Here is a 22910-nt window from a genome sequence, read left to right on the forward strand (position 1 = left end):
TCACTAACAAAAGTTGGTGCAATAAAAGATATTACCTCCCCCACCTTGTCTCGCTAATGTACATGTAGACACATCCTAATTTATCTAATGGCTACTTTGCACTATCATTTTAGGAACATTGAGTTTGAAGATTTATTTTTTCTTAATATGCTTTTTGCTCTAAGAGTTGCATTGATAATGCTGCTGTTCAGTGCTGCTGAAGCAGGATGAAAAAGTGAAGGAACCCTGTAACTTTGCATCTCAGGACAAAACTAGGGAGCAGCAGCCCTCTCTTTGATAACTGAGATTTTGGAATTCAGTTCCTGGGAACTCTGCCCCCTTGCAGCATCACAGGTCAGAAAGGAAAAAAAAGTGATCCGGGTAACTACAGGCCTGTTAGCTTGACATCTGTAGTATGCAAGGTCTTGGAAAAAATTTTGAAGGAGAAAGTAGTTAAGTCAATGGTAATTGGGACAAATACAACATGGTTTTACAAAAGGTAGATCGTGCCAAACCAACCTGATCTCCTTCTTTGAGAATGTAATAGTTTTTTTTTAGGCAAAGGAAACGCAGGGGATCTAATTTACCTCGATTTCAGTAAGGCATTTGATACGGTTCCACATAGGGAATTATTAGTTAAATGGGAAAAGATGGGGATCAATATGAAAATTGAAAGGTGGATAAGGAACTGGTTAAAGGGGAGACTATAACGGGTCATACTGAAAGGTGAACTGTCAGGCTGGAGGGAGGTTACTAGTGGAGTTTCTCAGGGATCGGTTTGGGACCAATCTTATTTAATCTTTTTATTACTGACCTTGGCACAAAAAGTGAGAGTGTGCTAATAAAGTTTGCAGATGACACAAAGCTGGGAGGTATTGCCAATACAGAGAAGGACCAGGATATCATACAGGAAGATCTGGATGACCTTGTAAACTGGAGTAATAATAATAGGATCAATGTAATAGTGAAAAATGCAAGGACATGTATTTAGGGATTAATAATAAGAATTTTTGTTATAAGCTGGGGACTCATCAGTTGGAAGTAACAGAGGAGGAGAAGGACCTCGCAGTATTGGTTGATCACAGGATGATTATGAGCCGCCAATGTGATATGGCCCTGAAAAAAGCTAATGCAGTCTTGGGATGCCTCAGGCGAGGTATTTCCAGTAGAGATAAGGAGGTGTTAGTACCATTATACAAGGCACTGGTGAGACCTCATCTGGAATATTGTGGGCAGTTCTGGTCTCCCATGTTTAAGAAGGATGAATTCAAACTGGAACAGGTACAGAGAAGGGCTACTAGGATGATCTGAGGAATCAAGACTGGAAAACCTGTCTTATGAAAGGAGACTCAAAGAGCTTGACTTGTTTAGCCTAACCAAAAGAAGGCTGAGGGGAGATATGATTGCTCTCTCTAAATATATCAGAGGGATAAATACCAGGGAGGGAGAGGAATTCTTTAAGCTCAGTACCAATGTGGACACAAGAACAAATGGATATAAACTGGCCATCGGGAAGTTTAGACTTGAAATTAGACAAAGGTTTCTAACCATCCGAGGAGTGAGGTGAAGTTCTGGAACAGCCTTCCAAGGGGAGCAGTGGGGGCAAAAGACATATCTGGCTTCAAGACTAAGCTTGATAAGTTTATGGGGGGGATGGTATGAAGGGATAGCCTACTTTTGGCAATTAATTAATCTTTGACTATTAGCGGTAAATATGCCTAATGGCCTGTGATGGGATGTTTAAATTATGGAGATATACCTATCTCATAGAACTGGAAGGGACCTTGAAAGGTTATCGAGTCCAGCCCCCTGCCTTCATTAGCAGGACCAAGTACTGATTTTTGCCCCAGATCCCTAAGTGGCCCCCTCAAGGATTGAACTCACAACCCTAGGTTTAGCAGGTCAATGCTCAAACCACTGAGCTATGTTAGATGGGGTAGGATTTGAGTTACTACAGAGAATTCTTTCCTGGGTGTCTGGCTGGTGAGTCTCACCCACATGCTCAGGGTTTAGCTGATCCCCATATTTGGGGTCGGGAAGGAATTTTCCTCCAGGGCAGATTGGCAGAGGCCCTGGGGGTTTTTCGCCTTCCTCTGCAGCGTGGGGCACGGGTCACTTGCTGGAGGATTCTCTGCACCTTGAAGTCTTTAAACCATGATTTGAGGACTTCAATGGCTCAGACATAGGTTTGATACAGGATTGGGTGGGTGAGATTCTGTGGCCTGCATTGTGCAGGAGGTCAGACTAGATGATCATAATGGTCCCTTCTGACCTTAAAGTGTATGAGTCATTGAGTTGACAGTAACTATAATTGGGTTTGAATGTGATTTGAATGATTCCCTTTCCATTGTATAACTCCTGGTGAAGCTGTTTTATTCAGGGAGCAGTGCGATACCCTTCCACAAGGTTGGTTGTCTTGTGCTGGAAATCTTTTCGAGTAACTTCTTTGCTGGTGTGATCACATCAACACAACCCTTGCCTGGTTCAGTTATTTTTTGGTGTGTTTTTTGTTTTTGTTTTTAAGAGGGTGAATTTATGAATATTTTGCTCATCTAACTGTGTTGAAAAGGCAATAGAAGGAAAGAATCCCAGAAAGCAAGAGAACTTCATTCTGCTGTGTGTTGAAATAAATTGGAACCAGTAATGAGATCCTAAGTGCCTAATTCCACTGCAAGGCTTGGGAAATGCTTTAAATCAGTGTTGGATTTCAGACTGGCTTCCAGAAATCAGATGCAAACTTCTCCCATAAACTGTGACTTCAAGTGTTCAGTATCATTATCCTGTTCATAATTTATAATGCATGTAATCTAAAGTTATAACAGGACATGCTCTTCTGATTGATAGGCCTTCAGGGAGTCATTAGCAGTTCTAAATTATGTTAACTAGTTGTAAAGCGTAAGCACAACTGAGTTTTTCCCCCTTTTTGCAGTCAGTTCTTTGTGTCTCAAATGGTACTGTCTTCCACTATTGTAGGATACAGAAAATATAAATATGTATCATCTGTTCCAGCTTGTGTGGTTGCTCCAGTGATTGTCAGCTATTTGTTCTAATAATTGATGAACAGAAATAATTGGTTACTGAGTTTCAGGCAAACATTCTAGCCATGAATTAAGAAGCCGTCAAATCATCATTGACTCTGCTATCCTCATCCTGTGATTCTTCCCTCATTAGCATGTCTTGAACCTGTTTCTGGTCTGTGAGCTCATGGTAGGTAACAGTATTTCTATGCAAATATGCATGTGGTAGGAAATGCTACAGTAGAACAGGTCAATGGTATGTTCAGTCTAGTGTTCTCTCTCCAGCAATGAACAATGTCGGATGAGAAATATGAAGGTGTAAACTACCCAGAATGCATCTAACTGTACAGCCAGTTGACTAATTTGTACAGTGCTTTGACGGTGTCAGGTGCTACATAAGTGCTGAGTATTGTAACAAGACTAAACTCTGTTGAGAAAACTCTTCCTGACTCCGGCTGGATTTCTGGAGCTGGAAGATGGGAAAAACCCCACCTAGTGGAACTCCAGATGCTATTCTTATTTTGAGTTTATGGGAAAGAGAAACTGTTGATGGTTCTAAGGAGACAGATGGATCATTGCAACCTCTGTCCTGCAGCATACTGGAAAATGGATCACTGTAACCAGAGTGAGGGGTGTGCATGATGATTGCCTCCCTATAGCATGCTAAAAAAGAGTACATTCTAGAACTTAAAGCTCAGCATGATCATTATCTCCTCTGCCCACTGATTTTTGTATCTCAAAGTGCAATCTAAGGTTGGTCACTGTCACCTTTTCCTGTGCAGAAGGAGCTGAGCATCTGAGTATTCTTGATCAACCTCGTGTTAATTGAGGCAGAGCAAAACCATAAGAAGCTGCAGCATTTCTGACCAGCCTTTCACATACCACCGCAGCGAAAGGCGTTCTGCAGCCCAGAAGTGCCTGCTGCTAGAGTTTAGTTAATCTGTTATCGCCTGTTAGTACTGTGATATGGCTGCCCTTTATCTCTGTTAGCAAAGTCGGTTTCTTTACACTTTATATAAACTCTGTGGTTTAAGGGCCTTGACTAAAGACTGAGATTCATAAAATAATTTGCATCTTTATAATGGTCACTTCCAAGTAGAATTTGGCTACTGCTCACAGGTGCTGCTGAATTGTAACTGTACCGTTCTAAGGGCCCCATGACCTATGGGAATGTCACTTGTCTGTACGCGTCAGGGAACGGCCTTACTGAACAACGTTGTACACACCTGAGAAGCAGCGTATTGCTAATATACACACTCTGCAACTTGATAGCACCTGGCTAATCAGCTCTTTCATTTTGGGCCTAACCTGCCCCCTTGCTCAGCACCTTACTTCAAGAGTGGTCACATTCATTTCAGTGGGGTGGCTTGTGGAGTCAGCATGAGTAAAGCTGGCAGAACTGGGCACTGAGCTTGTTCCTGGTGGAATAGATGGGCCAGATATCTCCCCAGCTTCCTCACCCAATTGTGTCTCTGTTCTTTTTCCTCCGCTTCTGAAACACCATGACCTGTCTTTTTATTAGCAGCAGCATTTCTGAAGCCCAGTCTACACACGGTCACACCGGTTGAACTGAAGGTGTGGTTTTAAATTGGTTCAAACTCCTGTGTGGACACTCTTATTTCTGTTGATCTAAAGTCAGTCAGGAATTGGTTTAAGCTGAACCAAATCAGTATGCTCTGAAACAAAATAAGTGCCCACACAGGGATTTGTGCTGCTTTAACTATATCGGTTTAAAATCATACCTTTACTATGGCTAGGTCTACACTACCCGCCTGAATCGGCGGGTAGAAATCGATCTCTCGGGGATCGAATTATCGCGTCTCGTCGGGACGCGACAATCAATCCCCGAATCGACGTGCTTACTCCACCAGCGGAGGTAGGAGTAAGCGCCGTCGACGGGGAGCCGCGGAGGTCGATTTTGCCGCCGTCCTCACAGCGGGGTAAGTCGGCTCCGATACACCGAATTCAGCTACGCTATTCGCATAGCTGAATTTGCGTATCTTAAATCGACCCCCCCCGTAGTGAAGACCTGCCCTTAAACTGGAACAGCTTCCCTGTGTCAGCAGAGCCTGGGAAAGCCAGTGCTGTCCTACTGCTTTGGCCTGGGTCCAGTGTTTGTATTTGACAGTGCTCTGGTATGATATGCATTGTCATGTGTCTAGAGGCAATGGCTTAATATATTAATAATTAACATTGATTCCAAATCTATTTCACAGTATCCTTTATTCTGTCTGGGCCAAATGGCTAATCTGATTCTAATGACATCCAAAGGTCTTCATAATTTTCTGTGTGTTGCCTTCTCTCTCTCTCTCACCTGTGATGGCAAGACAGAGTACCCACACTCTGCCCTCCAGCCTTTGGTCTCCTCAGAGTAAGACTGCTCAAAATTCCCCTAAGTCAATAGGAGTTTACTAGGAGGTGACCTTTGTCAAAACAGCCCCCTGGCTCTGCTGGGTGCTGCTTCCAGGCCAGTCAAGCCTCCCTGGTCACTTCCCACCCTGCTTCCGAATGTGATACATGGCTCCAAACGCTGATGCTGAAAATATGAGCAGATGACAGCAGACATTTTATTCTCTGTCCCATCTGCCTGTTTAACTACTGGACAATACGTTTCTACAGGGGGCCCCAGGAGACCACCCATCGCAATTTTTAAGGTAAAAAAATCATATTTTCTCCTTATCTGCAGAAGACCTTTATTTGTGCTGCCTGTTTTGGAGGCGCTTACAAGGGCTGCCTTTCACACTCCTGCTAGCTCACAACCAAACTCCACCTGTGGTATATTTGTAACTAGTCCTTCTACGTGATATAGGTCACCTCCCATTCTATCCACCAAGAGTCACAATAATTAAGAGGCTTCTTGCCCAAGGCATTTCTGAGATATGGTGCCTTTCCAGCTACCTACGTACAGCACCTGATTCTCCACTGCTCTGCACTTTGTGTTGGGACATGGACCAGTGCAAAGTGGGTCAGAGTGTTAGTGTTTTGTGCTGACTGTGCATACGTGTAAATGACAACAGTGTGCAAGACAGTGGAGAATCAGTCCCATAGTCCACGTCTGTAGTGAGCTCCACCTTAAAGGGCCTGATTTTCCATTGCCCCAGTCGTTAACATCCTGCAAATTGAGTGTGAAGCGCTGCCACTCTAGAATGGTGGGGTTTTGCACCCCCTTCGTCCTTATTGTAAATGACGATGTTGCAAGGTGACCAAGAGCCAGGTCCCAAATCTTCCTCCCTTGCACTAACACCAGTTGGGGGTGCTAGTAGAGACCAGTCACCAGGTTCTAACCATCATGCTGTCAAACCTGGTGTCTTGTTCTTCTCTCGCTGACTTTCTCAGGTGTCTGTCTCTGTGGTATCTGAGCTCTTGGCCAGCAGGGAGGGAAGTTCTTTCTCCGTAGGGCCGAATCTTCCCAGATTCTTATTGTTCTGATCGAAAAACTCTCAACTTCTCCAAAGGGACAGTTTGTTCCTGCTCAAACTGCAGCTGTTGAAGTCTCCTTGTTCAGCCAGGCTCTGTCCCTTTGCAGAACAGTGTTCCTGTAGGACACGTGAATCCCTGAGGCTAGGTGGCAGATGCTGGGCCCTGAGTAACAAGGGTAGTGTTGGAAGGTGTTTGCAGCTTGTGTACATTTAGTGACACGTTTTTACCCAGAGAGGACTGACCATTGCTGACTCTGCATCCCCACTATACATACTTTCTGCAGGAGTTGCAGTTTGTTTTCCATTCCTTGGCGGGTGTGCGTGCGTGCGTGCATGCTCTCTCTCACTTTGATTCCAGGCTTTGCAGTTCTCAGGGGCTGAGTGACTTGGGCTTTTCCTGCCATAAAGCACTCATGGCTGTTCACCTGTTTGTAATTATTTTTTTTGGTTTGTTTTGGCCAAGGGCTGCTGGCTTTTGAGTTTGCTGTCTCCTAGATGCCTCTGGAGTGGAATGGGGGTCGGGTCCTAGGCCTCCCTGCATCACCAACTGCTGCTCTGTTGTGAGGGATGATGTCTTGCTCCGTCCTGGGGCCGTTGTTTCCCTTGGGCCTGCTGCTGCTCTGTGACCATCCAGGTGGCCCTTGTGCTGTGACAAGGCGGGGAACAGTGAAGTGTTCTGAGTCTTCTTGTGATAGTGCTGTTGGGCTAGCGAGCTATTGAGTAGCTTGTAGTGATTGAGTCCATCTGTAGTTCCTGGAAGCTCCCTGCTCTCCCAACTCCTGCAGTTCCCCAGCTGAGCTATTTTGGTCACTCTCGTCTGTTTTATTTACCCAGCTTCTGAATGTGTCCAGAATCGTAGTGCTGGGTGTCTTTGTCTCGCCGTGACCTTGAATTCCTCAGTCTGGTGGTCTGTCTGCTAGTAGCAGAAACATGCAAAGGTGGGGTGGGGTTTGGCTTTGTCCCGTCCCTAGCAGAAGCATCAGGATGTTTGGATAACAGTTTGAATACAATCCAAGGCCTCAATCCTGCAGCTGACCATGCCGCTGAAACCCTGCTGGGAGCTCCATTGAATCCAACCGCGTTCTGTGCGGGTGTGGGAGCCTGCCAGGATTGAGGCCTAAATCTTCTACTCCCTACTTCAACCATCCTGCAGTGAGAAGCTCAGTCTCTAGACCAGGGGCGGCTCTGTTTTTTGCCACCCCAAGTACGGCAATCAGGCGGCCTTCGGAGGTAGTGGGTCACGCGGATTCGACAGCGTTTCTGCGGGTGATCTGCCGGTCCCACATTGCCGCCGAAGGTTGCCTGACTGCCGCCCTCACGGCGACCGGCACGCCGCCCCCCGCGGCTTGCCGCCCAAGGCACACGCTTGCTGCGCTGGTGCCTGGAGCCGCCCCTGCTCTAGACCAAGCTAAATACCCGGTATCTGTTGTTCAATTTCATGATGTTTGGGCTGTGAAATGATGCGCAACCTCAAGGAGGTGGAATTTGCACAAATGTTTCCATTTATGTGCAGCAGGACCAATCTGCTAATGGCCAGTTAAATGTGAAAGTGGAACAGAATGTCTGTGTGTCAAATGTGACCCAATCCAACCATCTTCTTCCTCACACTCGGCTGCTTTAGCCTGCATGCCCAAACCTGGTGACTGAGCTGTCACCCCAGCTCTAGACGGGGAAAGGGACAGTGAGGTGTGTGTGAATATGAAGTCAGCCTAGAACAGGGAAAGAACACTTCATCGCCATGGCTTAGGGTAGGGCTGGGAGTGCCCTGGCTTCACCGCAGGCATTTGTGTTTTCTAGGGTGATGCTACAAGAAGCCCGGGATGCCTTATGTGGATCGACAGAATCGTATCTGTGGGTTTCTAGACATCGAAGAAAATGAGACCTGCGGCAAGTTTCTGCGAAGATATTTCATCTTGGACACCCAGGCCAATTGTCTTCTGTGGTATATGGACAACCCCCAGGTGAGGTCCCAGAATGCACTCTGTGGAGCATTGCAGATCTGTATGGCTTTCATACTTCACAGCTAAAAGAGCTTCTGCTTCCTGATTTGTGCTGCATCTGCCCCTCCCACTCTTAAGATGCATTTGTTACAAGAGTTCAGTGCTGGGGTTTCACAGCTAGAGCTGGCTTTTGATCATGCGTATCTTTTTTTCCAGTTACCTTGGACACCTTAGCAGTGCTGCTTGTGTTCGGACTCTAATGATTGGAGTAAACAGGCTTTATTTAGACAGATATGCTATTGAAATCCCAGAAACAGAGATCACATTTTTTAATTGGCTTCACATTTTTCTCTCCCCCTATTTTTATTACACCAGCTTCGCTCACTAGTTAAGACGAGCAGAAACAGCAACTTCAGTGCTGGAAAAAGTTGGTTTCCTTGTGCCTGGAACCCTGTCCTTCTTAGCAATCTGGAATGATTTATTTCCCGTTCTGATGTTAAAACTGCCATGTAACAGTCTACCAGGATCCTAGAGAGACAAGGTGGGTGAGGTAATATCTTTTATTGGAACAACTTCTGTTGGTGAGAGAGACAAGCTTTCAAGCTATACAGTTCTTCAGCTCTGTGTAACTCTTGTCTCTTTCACCAAGAGAAGTGAGTCCAGTAAAAGACACTGCCTCACCCACCTTGTGTCTCTAGGATCCTGGGACCAGCGTGGCTACAACAACACTGCAAATATCAGGATCTTGGCGAGGTGAAATCCTCTCTGCAGTTCAATCATTGGGTTGTTTTGGCACAAAACATCCCATCATTAATCTTGCAGGTATCATAATGGAAAGTCGCCATTTGGATGTCCATTTGTGTCAGATTGTCTGATGCCTGTTTCTGGGGAAGCTGTGTCCCGTAACGTTATCTCGCACCACTAATTTTCCTTGATGCTTTAAGTTGCATAGAAGAGATGCCTTTATCGGATGGAGAGAGTGTCTAAGGAAGGATCTGGTGGTAGGGATAGCAGATTCTATTGTGCTTTTTTCATATTTTATCTTGCCACAACATGAGGTGAATATATTGTACCGTGCTCAGTAAGAAATACAGAGGGTGGTCTCTCTCTTTTTTTCTTTTTTTTTTTTAAGACTGGTGCTCACTCATATCCTTTTCCTGCTCTGAGGTTGAATTTCCCACTTCTGGGGCCTGATCCAAAGCCCGTTGAAATCTGTGGAAAGATTCTCATTGGCTTCAGAGTGTTGGATCAGGCCTCTGTTGGGAAGCTGGTGCTGGGTCACTTCATTGAAGCAGCATTCAGCCTGAGTGCAGCTGGAAGCAGTCCTTCATTTCCAAGTGGGATGGGTCACTGTCTGGGCCATGCTTTCTTGCTGAGGGAAGCTGGAATGTGACTGGATGGTATCTGTTATCAGTACGTATGAGCGTGTGTCAGAAATGTTCCTGAATTCCCCCTCCACACCCTTTTAGACTTTGAATCCAAGACAAATAAAACGAGAATGTCTTCTGGTCTCAGCCAGTGACCCGTTCGGCTCCATGGTGGTGAACCAGCCGCAGGTCCAAAGCTGGGGGTGGAATGTGGGGTAGCAGTTTCTTTTCAAGGTTGGCTCTGACCCATAGCGGTGCAGTGATTGGTCACTCTCCCAGATGTTACTCCTAGGGCAGTTCATAGCTGTGGTTAGAATGCAGAGCTATTCTGATGAGTCAGTATCAGCCAGCAATGCCTGCTGCTTGCTGTATCGAATGGGGGCGGGGTGTGGGGAGCAGTTGTTATCTTCCTCTTTCTCATTTTGCTAAATAGTATAATCTGCATAATGTTTTGTATGAGCTGCATCTACTTTCAGGCCCCAATCCAGCAGAGCACTTAAGCACACGCCTCGAGTCCCTCTAACTTCAATGAGACGTGTGTGCTCAAAGTTAAGCCCCTGCTTAAGTGTTTTGCTGAATAGGAGTGGGCTTAAGCACATACGTAAAGTTAAGCATCTGCTTTGCTGAACTGGGGCTTCAGAAATGAAATGATGCAGGATGCTTTCTGCCATGTATGTCGTTAGACTTTCCTATGGCTGAGTCTTTGCAAGAGGAAACTGCAACAAATCAGTTTCTCTGTGTATACTATGTTCTCTTACACCACACCAATGATATTTTATACAATTTAACCCCTGAAGAGATGATAAAGCACTATGTCAGTGTGAGACATTATTAGGTCCCCATTCCAGTTCATATCTCGGTGTAAAGACAGTAACACAAATGATTAAAATATCTGTCATCCTAGAAATGGGGTCATGCAGAATATGCTCACCCAGTAGCCAGGTGTCTGGAGTTTTGTATCTGTTGTGGCTGGCAGCTCCGGGAGTGGTCGTGGCATTTACTATAGTGATTAAAATAGTAAGAATAAAAGGTGAGCTGTAGGAATTTCTTCTGTGTGCACTAGCATAAGTCACCATCTGGACTAGCATTCATTGCGTGGCTTTTGTAAACGCAGCTCAGAGCAAATTTTATTTTATTTTCATTTATAATCTATGCCCAGTGCCATGATCTCTGGCCTCTTGACTAATGTTAAAGAACAGAACAACTTTCCCCATGCAATAAACTACACACCAACTAGTGCACCCTTTACTGCCTTGCTGAGGCATAGTGATGGGTGTCTCAGCATGGTAAAATGCTGACGTATAGAGACCATTGGTGAGGACAGAACTATTAAGGTGCCCCTCCCTAAACAAAGTGTAAAGTGATAGTCTAGCTCACCTGGTTTGTGACTGTTTATCGTTTAACTCTTAACATTCTTGACTGTTTTGCAGAATCTGGCTCTCGGGTCAGGAGCTGTCGGATCTTTGCAGCTGACCTATATATCCAAGGTAATACGAGGGTGGTGTCTCAGAACTGTTCTGCTGTGGGAGGAGGTGAAATAGACCTAGAAATAAGCTAATGGCCTGCCCAGTACAGCAATTTGTAGGAGTCCAGAGTTATCTGCTCTATACTACTGCTGGGTAGAACTGGTGAGGATATTGTTCTTCAAAATGTTTGTCAACCAAAAATGTCCTTTTTGTTGAAATCAAAACATTCTGAAAAACCTATAGATTTTGATGAAATTTTGTTTAGAAAAAACCCAGAACTAAACATTGCAATAATGTCAGAATCTCCCTTCTTGGCATTTTGGGGAATAGAACATTTCAGGGTTTTTTTTTTTTTTTTTTTTTTTGATTTTGAAACTTTTCAAAATTAAACTCATTGTTGTTTTTTTTAATAGTATTAAAAAAGTCGACGTTTTAAAAAGTTGGAAATCGGAACAAAATGACTGAAATGAATTATTTTTTTCAGAAATTTGTTTCCTGGGAAATGTTGGATTTTTTTTTTTTTTTTTTTGAAAATTTGAAGTTGTGGAATTGCCCGCCAAATGGATGCTCTGATTCCTGCCAGCTCTACTGTGACAGGTCTCTCAGTGTAGCAAAGAGGTCTGCATTTCCTTTGTACAATGACATCACATAGGCCAGCAGGGTTGCTAGGCAGAAAGGAGGATATTTCAATAATGAGGAAGAATGCAAAGCCACAGAACCCGGAAGCTTTTAGTAAGGGCAACCAGTACGCAGTCCAGATCGGGCCTTATGCCCCAGCCATGAGCTATTTGCAGATGAAACTTCCCGGCTGGAAGACAGCTTTTTAAATCTGTTTCATTGCTCAGAGTGCCAGTCTTGTTCAGCGTCCGACTGAACCTGGTTCACGTGCATAACGATGTGTTTTATCAACTTTGTAATCAGTTTAAGTAAATAATAATCAGCAACAAGGTGTCATGTAAACATCGCCCACTGCGCAACACGGCTCTCGCTGAGACTCGGGAGTTGTGTTGTGGTTCTTTAATGTGCAGTAAGGAGTGCCTAGAGGGCCCCAGATGAGGTCAGGCCCCATTGTGCTGGATGCCCACAGCTAGTGAGAGACAGTCCTGGTCCCAAAGAGCTTCAGTAGAGGGTGCCTTTTTTCCTACACATCTCTCCTGTGACGTTTCCGTGGGGACTTGAATGAGCTGCTGATTCAAAGCCGTGCCCAACTGAGTGGGAATCTCCTGGGTAAACATGGGTCTGTCTGTGTTTGGTGCTAGGGGAGTGGTACCAGCTCCCGCCCTCTCATTGAGCTAGCGCAGTGAAGCTAGGATAGCGTGGGCAGTGGTGGCCCGGGCTACTAGCTGTGCTGAGAATGTACCCACCGGGTTCTGGTGGGTTTGTCCTTGGCACTAGCCCATGCTGCCACTTGCTGCGACTCGTGTCGCCAGTTCTGGCTGGACGAATTCCTGGAGGTTTCATCACATGACATATAATCTTTAATTAAAGATTATATCTTTAATTCCTGGAGACTCCAGAACAATCCTGGAGGGTTGGCAGCCCTCGCTGCTTCCCTGGATACGCTGCTGTTTTTAGTGGGCTAGCTTGAGAGCTAACGCCCGTCCGTCTGCGTGAGCTGGGAATCGCACCCCCAGCACCGATGTAGACGTAGCCTCGGGTCTGTCTGTGCTTCAAACGGGAGCCATCAATTCCAGCTCCAGGACACCTACCTGCAGCAGCGCCGGTTGAGCTGGTGCACTAACTATAACTGTGTAGCCCCGGGACAGGCTGGCCATCCCCTGTATGTTCCTGTGGTCTCAGATGGGCTTTTCCCCGGGGAAGCTGGCCCCTCCCACTGCTTGCATCACAGCAGCTAGACTTCGGTTTTTAGCCCATTAACTTGATTAAAGCTAGCGTGGGTGTGTCTCCTCCAGGTGGAATTGACACCTCCCTTAGAGGGCAGGGTCTCCAAGTGCAGAGTCCGTAGGCTGCTCCTCTTCCTGTGGGGCTGGCTGCAGGGTTGTTGTTTCAAGGCCTGATATCTCCGCTTCTTTGCCCCCTGGGAGTCCTTTGCCCCATATCGACTCCACCCTGGAGGTTTGGTAGTGCTGCACACCCATTCTGCACGGGTGTAACTGACTGTCCAGAGAGCAAGGGGGTAGAGACTCAGATCCCCCATGTCTGTCTTCAGTGTCTGTTCCCTTCAGTTGTATTCACCCGCCTCTAGGACGTAAGGTTGTGGGTTCAAGTCCTCATGCCAGAACTTTGGCTCACGCCCAGTGCTGTCCCTGCTGTGCAGTGCCAGGAGCAGTCACTGTCCAACCAAGGTCCCTTCTGCTAATTTCCATGGGCTGCCAAATGAATGTTAAATATACTAGGGGACTTTTAGAAAAGAGTGGAGGGGAACTGTAGTATCCTGGCCAGTATCCCCACTCCCCACCTTAATATAGCAGGTACTAGTGTCCAAGGGTGGGTGTGAACTAGTGCTGAGCACAAGGTGGTCACTGTGTTTGCCAGCAGGCAGCCCTGGTTCGGAAACATTGAGACTCTCTTCCCAGAGGAAGACTGCCTTGTGGTTAAGACACTAGCTGAGGTGTGGGAGTCCTGGGTTCAAATCCTACCTCTGCCCTGGTCCAGATTCTTTGTTGCCTTGGGTGAGTCACTTAGTCTTTCTGTGCATCTTTTCTTACAACTTCATTAGTGCTTGTGCAGTGCTCGTGTGGTACAGGGCCAAGGCAGATTAGCTGGAACAGCATCCACCAGAAAGACTGTAAGGTGGGCCGTGTAGGTGAAAACAGCACAGGGAACAATAAACGGTAGGAAATGTTGCTTGCTTAAATCCCTTGACAGAGAGTCATGTGGCTAATATCATGGCTCTGTTGACCAGGCAAGTTGGGATTGTATGTAACACCTTTATTTGCTTGGAAGTTCGACCGTCTGGATCTTGGGGTGGGGTGGGATATGAATTGACAGCCCTGGAATCAGCTTTGGTTACTGTAGTTGGAAAAAGACCCAGCAGATCTCTGCTCCTGCTGATTCATGATTTATAAATTAAACTCAGATGAAGCAATGCTGAGGGATGCAGTCTTCCCCATTTCAGAAGGAACTTCACTTATAAATTATATATATTTTAGACTAAATGAAAATTGCTACAGCGCTCGATTCACTCGTAAACTGCAGGGTTGGGTTATACCAATGGTTTTAACTACCAATTATAAACATGCCAGAGAAATGGAGGTTTGCTTGAGAAAGCATATTTAAAGTATTATAGACTGGTTCAGAAGTAAGAAGCCTGTCAAAATAAATATACTCTATAAAGGCCATGCCTGGAGCCCCCGGAATATTACTCTTACATAAATGATTCCTACTCTTTAGGGAGCAACCACTGTTATTTTCCTTCAGTTTTCTTAATTACCACACAGTGTGTGTTTGGTCCAACTGAAATTCATACTGCCAGGGCCCCTGAAAGAATTTGCATCCTTGTTGTGCAGCGTGGCTGGCACTGGAGTTGAGGGAGAGCAGCAGATGAGAGACTGCTCTCTGAAGTGACCTTCTTTTGGGGCTGCTGAGTTCGTTACTACACGTGGTCTCTATTAAATCTGATATGAATGAGTTCCTGAGAGCTCACTCAGCTGTGGGGCACCTCATCGTGAGTAGCAGCGCTGGTGAACTTGCATCATAAATTTCATTCTGATATGCACAGGATATATCAGCCTCTAAAGGCCAACTGTCGCTTTGCCTGTTAACATATCTGTGGTGGTTTTGCAACGCAGAGGCTTGCCTGGCTTGCTGCAAGGCAGTACTTTTCATGCTCGGCGATTGGTCTATTTCCAGCAAAAGAAAACGTCTGCACCAAAGAAAATGTTGTAGTAAAACAGTAGCACTGCAGTGTATCAGCATCAGAGATTTGGTGTGGAAGTAAGAGAAATTGCACCACTATAGGGCATGTGTACCCTGTGCTGAGATAGCCGTTCTAGGTGATCTGCATCTGTTAGCATGTCCACGTGTGAACATGCACATATTCTCTTAACTCCATTTGGCAGAACCATGTTAAAGCACAGTTTTTGCTAGCTAGGTGCTAGTACTTTTTGCATCTTCAGCAGAGGCTTAGATCTTGTATGCAAGGTTTTAGCCACAGCCATTAACTAAATCTGCAGTTACCGGAGCCATATAGCGGTGTAGAAATGCATATACATCTCTCCCCCAAAGAAATGCAACTGCAATCTAGAGCTAGCCATGAGATGTTTGCGCAGGACACAGGTACATTTGGGCCCATGATGAGGGGCACAGTATCTTCTAGTGAGACACAACTGAGACTAAGGAGGTATGTGAGACAGGCTCATCAGTACATCCTTTCTCACTTGTCATGTTAATTTTGCTTTGACTCAGGCTTGCTTGAGCTCCTCATGATTTATAAACGGCCTTAATTACAGTGCTGAAGAATGGAAGACAATGTGTCCTTTCTAACGGAAGCAGATGCTGCCCCATCTCACTGCCGCTAATGTGCTTTATTTTAAAAATCTATTTCTCTTCAGGTCAGCGTCGCCACCCCGAAACAAAAACCGAAAGTCCCGTTCTGCTTTGGTGAGTGTAACGCATGGGGGAGGGGGGATACCAAAATGCCCAGAGTTCACATCATGACAGGTCTCTGACGGGAGGACTGCAGGGTTAGGTGGCTGTTATAAACCATGAGAATTCATAAACAGCAATTATCCATGGGCCTTCTTTGTTCATTAGTATAAGGTGTTCCAGAAGTGTGAGATGCTGTGTGTTGCTGGGAAGAATGTTTTCAGAGAGGGTGAAATTCACACTTGTACACAGCAGTCAGCACAAAGGATTATATGCACCACTTAAGTCCCTCTGAAACCCATAGGGCTAAATGGTGCCTTGATCCTTTTGCTGGCTGCTTCTGCACAGGGGTGGATTTCGCCCAGAATCCTTTGGTTGGGAGGGGACCTCAGTTTTTCCCTGAACACCCCAGCAGCATGGATGCTCTGGGTGGTTGTCTGGCCTGAGCAACCTTGTCCTAGTGCGTCACTGCACTAATGGAGCTTTCCCCCATATTCACCCTCATGCTGCAATGCATTATGCAATGTAGTTTTCTGCATTCCTGTCATTGCAAAGAAGAGGTGGTCTGGGATTGATTTCCCTTCCCGGTGGCCCTCGGCTTTACCCAAGCCACAAAAGTTCCTCGCTTTCATTAGCACTAAGCTCACTTCAGAGTTCAAGCAGCAGGAACAACAGCACCAGCACGTACCTGTCTCAAAGGGCTGGGGTGGCGGGCAGGGCCGGCTCCAGGCACCAGCTTAACAAGCAGGTGCTTGGGGCGGCCAAGGGAGAGGGGTGGCACCTGCGGCAATTCGGGGCGGCAGGTCCCTCACTCCCTCTAGGAGCGAAGGACCTGCCGCCGAACTGCCGCCGCCGCCGCCGATCGCGGCTTTTTTTTTTTTTTCCCCCCATTTCTTCCCCCCGTCGCGGCTGGCGGCTTTTTTTTTGATGGGGGGGGCGGAAAGGCTGGGGCGGGCCCGGGGGGGGGGGGGGGGCACAATTTTCTATACTTGCATGCAGGGGACATGAATCAGCACCAAACCAGAGCAGGTAGCATATTCCCACGCCATGACTGAGCTTGCTGCTCTGCTGTGCTGTGCTACAGAATCCCATGAGCCTACGAAGGTAAAATATGGGGAGTGCTACGGTTTAACTCCTTGGTACTCCAGAGCTGGGACACCCCAGCATAGAGTGGATTGGCAGCAGTCCACATGCAGGGAACTGCAAGTGCAGATGGCTAACGTGAGGAGGCCTGGGTTTCAACAAAACCTTGTGCAGTTCAGAATGTCTCAAGGTTTTCATTGCAGAAATCCTATGAGAATGTTTGTTTCCTTTGACCCAGCTGCTGCAAGCCAGAAGGCCATACGAGCTGAGAAGTCAGGGGATGGAGAGGAGGGGCTGCGTGTCCCAAGAGAGTTTTCCAATCTCCCAAGGGACTCCTGTTGAGGAGTTGATCTGCCTTTGATCATTGCAGATGAAACTTAAAACTGTGGTTCTGACCGCTGGCGGTCATAACAGCTCCCAGGACACTTGTAAGCATGTTACTACAAGTGCCCTAGTTAAATTCTAATTCAGATCGTTTCAGTTGGATTGTGGTATTCTTCATGCCCAGTCCTGAACTGTTGTGTAGTGTGGCAACATGCAGTTAAACAACTGCCATACTCCACCCCAGAGGTGGCTGCAGCTCAGTGGTGGTTCCTTGCATATTTTCCTGTCAAGTGGTTGCAAGGCTGAAATAGGTAATGCTTGCAGGGTACTGTGGGGTTGGAAGTTGAGAGGTGCTGCTGATGTGCAAGGTATTATTATTGGATTAGTTTAAGCCGGCTGAGCACTGACTAGGGTTCCCTTCTCTCTCTTTTTTTTTTTATTCCTCTCTTTGATAGTTATCAATGCTTTATCTCAGCGTTATTTCTTACAAGCCAGCGATCAAAAGGACCTACAGGACTGGGTGGAGGCTCTGAACCGTGCCAGCAAGATTACGGTATGTTACGCTACTATCACTGCTGTCTCCACTTCCCTCTTGGGCAGTGGGGCTGTCTGAGAAATGTTTGGAAAGCCATATTTAACTTCTTGCTCTACCTCATCCCCTTTCTGCAACTTGCTCAAAGGTAATGGCTGAGTCTGGCCAGAAACCGGGCTGCTCCTGGAGCCAGCTGTGCGCTGAGTCTGAGCCGCGCTTGATGTGGAGTTAGCACTGCTAGCTCCGCAGGAAATTCCTAGTCAGATTGTTGAGTCTGTCATGTTTTAATTAATGCTGAGGTTGTGATTCACAACCACAAAACCAAGGAAGGAGTTGAAACCCTATTCTCAGCTAGCTGCTGCGCTGTCCTTCAGTCCCCTTGGGAGCTGCTCCGATCCATCCACGTGCAGCATCGTGCTGCTCTGTGGTATAAAGCAATCGCGGTACCATCAGCATTACTGTCCCAGAGCTCCTGAGTCCCCTCAGCTCCCATTGGAAGGAATGGGACTGCTGCAGCTTCCTGGAGAGTACAGAGAAGTTATTTAAACACGGCATGCTTAGCTGCTGCTTTGTAAGTTTTAATGACTTGCATGATTTTAATTTAAGAAAGAAAATACTCCAAGAAAAGGGGCTGAGCTTTTGGTTATGAACCTTCCTAAAGAGATTTTAGAGCTGGAAAAAGACACAGGGCCGGATTTCTAAGTGCTTAGCACCCACAATGTGGGCCAGAATTTCAAAAGTCCTTAGGACCGGTAGCTACCATTGAAAACTATAGTAAGTGAGCTGTTCTGAAAATCTGGCCTCAGATGAGTGACCTCTGTGGCTTCTTTTCCTTCTCCGGTAACTTAAATCTGGAGAGACTTTTATATTTATAAACAAAGATAAGATAAATGCACTTCCCGTATTCCCAGGCACAGCTGCTGCGTGTGACAATGATTAAGCCCTTGAAAAGAGAAGCTTCTCCGGGAGATAGACACACCCTTATGTGTTCTGGTGCCACTGTGTCAATGTAATTATTGAAGGCTGGGATCTGTGTGTAACTGATTTCTTGCTGCTGCTATCAAAGGGTTTCTTTCTTGTGCTAAAGTAATTTGCTTATTCAGTTTTTCTCCTTCCTGGTACAATTGGTCTCATGAGATTTGATACAGCAAACACTTTGTATTGTGAGACGCAGTATGGGAGGAAATGTGACTGGACATGCCTCTGTCTTCCCCTCTCATATACCAGTGTATTTATATAGCCATAAGTTAACAGTGGCCCAGTGACTTCTGGTTTGCCTTCTCCTTGGCTGTTTAATGCTCCTTACAATGAGAGATGCTGCCTGTCCCTGTTGTTGATGGTAATTTAAGAATAAAAGCGAACCAGAATGATAGAGCTGTCCATATACAGTATATTTAGTGTTCAGTTTGTAGAAATGGGCTGGTGGAATGTCTGTTCTGATTAAGGTTCTTGAAGCTTGACTCATCATGGGACATCCCAGAACCTAACAGATCCATTGAAGGAGTCATATGATTTTAAAAGGATGAATTGAAGAACTCTATATACCTAATGGTCACAGTGCTAGGTGGATTTTACTGCATCATATACTGATGTATATTGGCTAGTTTTTTATAAATCATGTATCAAGATGAATGATGCTGAACAAGTTAAACAGTGATCTTTAGCAAAGAACTCTCTTCTCCAAGCATCAGTTGATCATGTGGTATGCTATACATCTACAATATTGCAATATAATAAAATACACAGGATTTCATTTTCCAAAGTGCTGGGACCTGGCCTGCCTTTTGCTGGTGCGCGTTGCACTTGCCTTTTTGTATCTGCAAGTGAACTGAGGATGCAAATCTGGGTCCCTGCAGCTGCCTGATGGAGGGTGAGCTGCTTGGCTGCACCTGCTCTGATTTGCACCTTCCATTCACTTCTGGGTGCAGGTTACACTTGCAAAAACCCCAATCCAGCCCCAGAGGCATGGCAACTGCCCTGGTGGCAATTTCCTCCAAAGTGTGACTAGCCGAATATGAACTCTAGACTTGAAGGACACTGATCTGTTCCTCCTCATGCCTTACACCTTGTGTTGTCATTTGCACCTGTGGAAAGTTAATGTAAAATGCTACTGTTCTGATCTGAGCGAGCTTTACCTCCACTCTGCACTCATTCTGCAGAGGCGTCAGTGAGGATACAAGGTGCTGGGCATTGGCGAATCGGGCCCTTAGTATGCGGCTTTTAGAAATAATTGCATCTGGTTATTGCTGAAAGGAGCCTGTTTGATTTTTAAACCCCTAAACCCCAAACTATTAAACTTTGGCTGGGCCTTCTTGGATCCTCTGGCTTGTCTAGATTGGCTAGCTGGCCTGCATCACTCACTGGTCACTAGCTCAGCACATCAGACAAATCCAGCAGGGGAGTCTCCTGCCTTCTACAGGGCAGTTAGAAAGGACAGTGCCACGAAAAACATTTGCAAGACTTCTGGGTGTGAGATTTGACCCACCTGCTCCCTGTGAACTTCCTTTCTCCCGTATGCCTGTTCACACAGTCTGGCTTCTCTGTGCCATTCCTGTTACCAAGCTGCAGTGTGGCCGGGTGCTGAGTAGAAACCCATAGTCGCTGAAAGACCAAATACAGTGAAAATGGGCAAGGGAATTAATGTGCTGCCTTTCCTAATTCCAGCAAATAAATTGACCCAGACAGCGTATTGGGCTAGCGGGGCCCTTCATCTGGCATCGGAGCTGGTGGACTGAAACGCTAGCTCATCTGTTGTGCCAACAACAAACAGCATATGCCGCTCCTGCTTTCGTTTCCGGGATCAATATGGATACAAACCCATTTAGACATGAGACCAGAAAGAGATCCCAGGATTCTGGTGGTCCCAACCAGTGTGCTGTGTAGCATTTTTGTCCTGGCCCTGTGTTACATACACTCAGGGTGATGCACGTGGTTTAGCTGCCTTAAGTGGCAGAGGAATTCTGAAGTGCAGGAAACAGAATTAGTCAGAGAGGGTCAATAGTTTATTGAACATGCCAGAATAACAAGTTAAAGCACATGTCTAGATTCAGAAGTTCTAAGAAAGGCTGTTTCCATATTAAACCTCCGGTGGCACTTCAGGCCGGGGCTAGTATTTCCTTATTTCATAGTCTCTTGGAAGAGCGAGAGGTTTGTCTGTCCCAGCGAGCACCTGTTGCTAGGGTGTGGGGTGTAAAATCGCAAGCACGGTAGCGGCATCTAGAGAGAGCCGGCTTGCGAAGAGGCACCATTCAGAAGGACAGTTATTAAGTAGGACAGGCTGTTCTCCTCTTTAATTGCAGTAGGCGTCTGTTTGCCAGAAGCCGGGAATGGGTGATGGGGGATGGATCACTTGATGATTCCCTGCTCTGTTCATTCCCTCGGGGGCACCTGGCATTGGCCACTGTCGGAAGACAGGCTACTGGGCTAGAGGGACCATTGTTCTGACCCAGTGTGGCCGTTCTTATGTTATCAGACAAGTGAGGAGCCCTAGCCAGGAGGCGCCGGGCTCCCCTGTGGGCTGAAGCCTGAGATTCCAGTCCACGCTCCTCCCACTGCAAGGCCATTGTTTTTCTGCATTTGTCGTGGTCTCAGCTGACTATCCTCAAAGCTGCTTGGGCCACGGTAGCCTGGAACGGCTCAGTCACTTATGGGGAAGTTCTGAAAGGCACAACTGGGGTTTTGGGGGGAGATCCTGACTTTCAGTGGGACCTGGGCCCCTAACTGCCTTTTGCCATTGAAAATCTACCTCTTGATGTGTATTGTGCAAGTCTTGATTTGTTACTTGCCAAAATATTTCTTCAGCACTCTACATGGGCAGCACTAAGCTAAACCTCACAGCAGGGAAGGAAGGATAGTCCAGCTCCTAGGGAGGGTCCTCTTGGATTGAGAGACAGGTTCAATTCCCTGCTCTCACGCAGACTTTGTATGTGACCTTTAGCAAATCACTCGGTTTCTCTCTGCCCTGTCTGTACAGTGGAGATCATAGCACTGCCCTGCCTGGTGGGGAGGGTGAGAATACGTATATTAAAGACTCTGAGGGGCGTAGATACTGTAGTAGTTGGGGCAGTTAGCTGCAATAGATACCCTGGAGAGGTAGCTCGTTATTTTTTCCATTTTGCAGATGAAAACTGAGTCACAGGCCGATTGCTGTGAGCTGGATTCCAACGGGCACCCCCTAGCAGTAATGCATTCAGAGATTCAGACCCCTACTGTACAATCTCTTTATGTATGCATTGTGAAACCATTTCCGTTGGTTTGGCCATGTGTGCCAGCTCCTCCAGCATTGACGTGCACAGACCTCCTTGTCTGCACTCCCTTCCGTGATGCTTGAGAAGATGCAGACAGATGAAAGACGGCGTGTTGCGCAAGAGGTTCTGATCTGGCCAGTTGCTCGTCACGCCAGCGTGTTTGGCAGCCTGGTGCGCTAGGTGACAACCGCATAAAGTTCCGCTGGACCATGCTGCACAGGTGTAGGTTGCTGAGGCAAAGTGCGCAGTGCTGGGCTCCCGCGGGTGTGGGAACCATCTGGCTCGTTGCTTTCTGTCACAGCAGCTGTGCTGTTTCTGAAACAGGAAGCGATGGTGTGTTAAGATGCTCATGTTTCCTGTTCCCTACCACTGAAGGCTGGCTACTTCACTTGGTTAGCGGAGCCTGGCTTTTGAGAACTGCCTGGAGTTTACTGCTTGGGTTATTGCTCCAAAGATTAACTAGAGAAAATGCTTTCTGTTGAGCCTTTTCATGCTGCAGATAGATGTATGACCAGTGGGTTGATTAGTTCAGCACTGAATCACTTTCTGTAGGAGACAGTAGCTGTCTGTTCGGGTCCGGCCAGGAAAGTCTTGGACTACTCACTCCTCTTCTCAGTCCTTATCTACACACAAACTTGAGTCAGCTCAGTTAAACTGGTTCAGTTAGACTAGACTCTTGTGTGGAGACTCTCTCATTTCTGTCTGAGTGCTTTATTTTGGGCTAGCTTCTATCTGTTCCTAATTCTCTTAAGCTAAACCAAAATAAGCCTGCTCTCAAACAAAAGAAGAGTGTCCACACAGCCTTTTACGCTAGTTTTAAAACTAACCTGGTTTTAAATCGCTCCTTAAGTAAAAATGATGTAACCCTGTGTGTAGATAAGCCCTTACTTTCAGGAGTGCAAATTTACTTCTTTTTAAAAAAAAATTCTTTAGCACACTGGTCCAGTCTGTTTGTTAAGAGGCCAATCACTGAATGCAAACTACATGG

At 46.4% G+C, this 22910-nt stretch overlaps 1 protein-coding gene across 2 annotated transcripts in view; it reads left to right on the plus strand.

Moving 5' to 3' along the window:
• Positions 1–22910, plus strand: part of PLEKHA2 (pleckstrin homology domain containing A2) — a 43154-nt gene that overhangs the window by 2808 nt on the left and 17436 nt on the right. For both annotated transcript variants that reach the window (XM_026657261.1, XM_026657264.1), the window contains exons 2-5: positions 8213–8376; positions 11153–11209; positions 15703–15751; positions 17599–17696. In XM_026657261.1, coding sequence (XP_026513046.1) covers positions 8236–8376; positions 11153–11209; positions 15703–15751; positions 17599–17696 — 345 coding nt within the window. In that variant the 5' untranslated portion in view covers positions 8213–8235. The remainder of the gene's footprint in view (positions 1–8212; positions 8377–11152; positions 11210–15702; positions 15752–17598; positions 17697–22910) is intronic.

Source organism: Terrapene carolina, unplaced genomic scaffold (genome assembly GCF_002925995.2).
Source record: "Terrapene carolina triunguis isolate 2854851 unplaced genomic scaffold, T_m_triunguis-2.0 Scaffold53, whole genome shotgun sequence".
NCBI lineage: Eukaryota > Metazoa > Chordata > Testudines > Emydidae > Terrapene > Terrapene triunguis.